The sequence below is a fragment of the Pyxicephalus adspersus genome, unplaced genomic scaffold (genome assembly GCF_032062135.1).
Source record: "Pyxicephalus adspersus unplaced genomic scaffold, UCB_Pads_2.0 Sca1229, whole genome shotgun sequence".
Lineage (NCBI taxonomy): Eukaryota > Metazoa > Chordata > Amphibia > Anura > Pyxicephalidae > Pyxicephalus > Pyxicephalus adspersus.
This window is the reverse complement of record NW_027318236.1, coordinates 3,143-6,431: the sequence shown is the minus strand read 5'-3', so window position 1 is coordinate 6,431 and position 3,289 is coordinate 3,143. Positions and strand designations below refer to the sequence as shown.

Here is a 3,289-nt window from a genome sequence, read left to right as displayed (position 1 = left end):
TCGGCAATCGATCACTTGGACAATATCTCACTATGCGATCGAATAGCTATCGGATCGAATAGTGAGATATTCGACCGACACTACATATGATCCTTGACTATCAGAAACATTAGATGTGTTTGGGTGCCATAACAGGCTTAACAATGCACAGCTAGTATACAGCAAAATTAGGTAGAAGCAGAAAATGTATAAATAATGAATGTATATAGCTGTCTGAACATTCACTACTTTATCTAAAAGCCTAAAAATATATACTTTGCCCCATCGGTGAATGCAGGTTTATGAAAACAAGGGAAATATCACTTTAACAAACTTTAATATAAATCTTGTATCTAAAAAATATAGATAACTCTCTCTAATATATATATATATATATATATATATTTATATATATATATATATATAAATATATAATGTATAAAGTACCAATCAAAAGTTTGGACACACCTTTTCTTTCATTTTTGTTTTTTTGACCGCAAAGTGAAAGCAAGCAGCTAACAAGTGCCCAGCAACTCTGGGAACACCTTTAAGACTATTGGGAAACCAATAAGTGTGATTTCTTGAAGCTGATTGAGAGAATGCCAATAGTGTGCACAGCTGTCATCAAAGTAAAAGATGACTGCTTTGATGAATCTAAAATATAAAACATTCCGGTTTGTTTAACACTTTTTTTGTTTAAAACACAATTCCTTATGTGTTGCTTCCTAGTTTGGATGTCTTCGATAATAACCTACAACGTAGACAATAAAGAAAACTATTGAATGAGAAGGTGTGTCCAAACTTTTGACTGGTACTGTATATATATATAGTACTATATATATATATATATATATAGATATATATATATATATGTAAAAAAAAAAAAATATATAAATATATATATATATAAATATATATATATATATAAATATATATAGTACCTAATAGCTCTCCTGCACCTGCCTATGTAANCAATACAATAGGTTCTGGAAAGGCTGTTTTGTTGCTTTGTTTTAGCAGAAGTCTGGTAATGTAAATCTGCAAAGCCTTTGCCATAGGAAATTCCCTGCACATGAACAATATTTTTCAGAATAAATATGCGTTTTGGCTGACGGTGGACGAATGGCTTAGAGATAAAATAATTCTTTAATGATTCAGCATAAATCATGACCTCTGGTGAACACATAGAGTGGGCTGAATACTTGAACAAAACCAACATTTTAAATCATTCAGCTAGAGAGAAAAAAAATAGTTGTAATCAGGAAGATTAGCCTTTGTGACACCAGTCAGATCTGGGCGAGAAGGACTTTACTGCAAGTGTCATATGCTGCTACAGAAAATAAGAGGTAAAATGTTATTTCCCAGGCTGGGAATGATTTCAACAGTTTTAAGAGCAGCTGCTAATGTGTTTCATTTTCGAACACATCATTTTATCGCTGGTAAGTGCTGTTCAGCTGTGTCATGTACAAATGTCGATAAAAGCTGAGACAAAACAAACCAGTATCTACAGAAAGTCCAACACAGCTTTTGGAGTCATGTACAAGTTAACTTTAGCTAAAAATAAAATCATTTTACCTGGTAAAATCATCTTACCTTTTAAAAAAAAAAAACAATGCAAGGAAATAGATGACTAATCCAAGCCACTGTATATTTATTCATAATAATATTAATACACTGATATTTTAATAAGCATTTTAAACATTGGTATAAAATGTTAATTTTACTAGTATGCATATGTACTCAAATATAAACCAGGATGTTTTAACCTGAAAATGACAGTGGCCAACACCCATGCACTAAAGATCATTTAGTTAAAAATAAACCAATTTAACCAACTCAAAAGTACAAAATAATCTAACCTGTAAAAGTAAAAAAAAATATATACAGATATAAAGTTTACATTTTCACACCATGGATATATTTATTCACAATATTTAAATTGCAATTTGTATGGATTAGTTTTGTTAAAATTTAGCAGTGATGGGTACATTTTGTGTCAATGTAGTTTTCTAAGATTAGTAAGTAATTATTAAGTAAGTACCTTGGTTTATATTCAAGTATATACAGTAAATTGAATGCAGGATACATCCATACCACTTTCTTTGAAAAGCATGCTACACATTGTTAAAGAAAAGACTAGAACTGCTTCCTGTTTAGCTGTTTCATATACTGATTAAATTAAATATTTCAGTCTTTAAAGAGGGCTCTATTTATAAAACAATCACAGGGGAATGTATGAGAGAATGCCTGATTTGGTGATTTAAAAATAGACCCCTATGAGAGGGTGTATCTGCTATTTAGGTCTATTTTTAGAAGTATAATTGAGCTACAACTAATGAATGCAAGAGATAAAATTAAAATAATTCTATTTAATACCTAATGAAATCCAAATACAGTATCTAAGACTTTTTACTTTTTGTTACTGAACAAAACAGATGTGTAAATGTAAGAATATAAATGTATATAAAATGCTTTAGGTTAATTTTCATTTTATTGTGCAAGCAGCCCATTTATAGTAGACATATAGAATGCATTGAGGAAATCATTTACCTTTTTGCATACAAAATCACCTGGTAAGTAGACAATAGACTTTAACCTCAGTAACATGTCTTGAATCATCTGGGCATCACAACCCTGGAAAATAAAAGAGAGAAAATTAGACAAAGTCAAAGCCATTTAGTATACAACACTTCACCATTGTCAAATATTGATAAATATATATGAATATCTCATTAGAAGGAAATATCTCAAACAAAGTGAATTAGAATAAGATTTTTTTTGTCTTTGCTAATCCTTAAACCAAGTCCTGTAAATTCTCGCATTAATTCTAATGTTTTGTATTGTATATGTACATATACCTTGCTATATGAGCCATTTAGTAATTTATTGTAATTACATATTCTTTTTCTATTTCATTATGGCTTTTTGTACTTAAAAGGAATGCAATCTATCTGTTCAACACAAGATATTTGGTGCTGAAAGTGTTTTGGACCCCAAAATTTACATCCAAAGTCATTTATCTTCTTACTTAGCAGGAATGGTTGGGAACTCATTATATATATTCTAGGATAAATCATTATGTAAAACTTGATAAATAAAACAAATTTATATGCACACAGATAAATAAGTGAAATGGCAATCAGGTAAATCTCTGCTGTCTTCTAACTAAACTGTAGTTCTCTGTGAATTTTTTTTCATATAATAAATATTTATATGTAGCATATAATTTCTATCACATAGAGAAATGAAAAAAGAACGACCTAGCACTGTTTCTGACAAACAGACATATAAAACACATGAAGTATATACT

General features: G+C 29.7%; 1 protein-coding gene across 1 annotated transcript in view; it reads right to left on the bottom strand.

Moving 5' to 3' along the window:
- Window positions 1-1,801: 1,801 nt before the first annotated feature.
- Window positions 1,802-3,289, bottom strand: part of LOC140321194 (cyclic nucleotide-gated channel beta-3-like) — a 4,558-nt gene continuing 3,070 nt past the window's right edge. Inside the window, exon 3 of the mRNA XM_072398044.1 lies at window positions 1,802-2,613. Within this exon, the coding sequence (XP_072254145.1) occupies window positions 2,470-2,613 (144 nt within the window). The 3' untranslated portion in view covers window positions 1,802-2,469. The remainder of the gene's footprint in view (window positions 2,614-3,289) is intronic.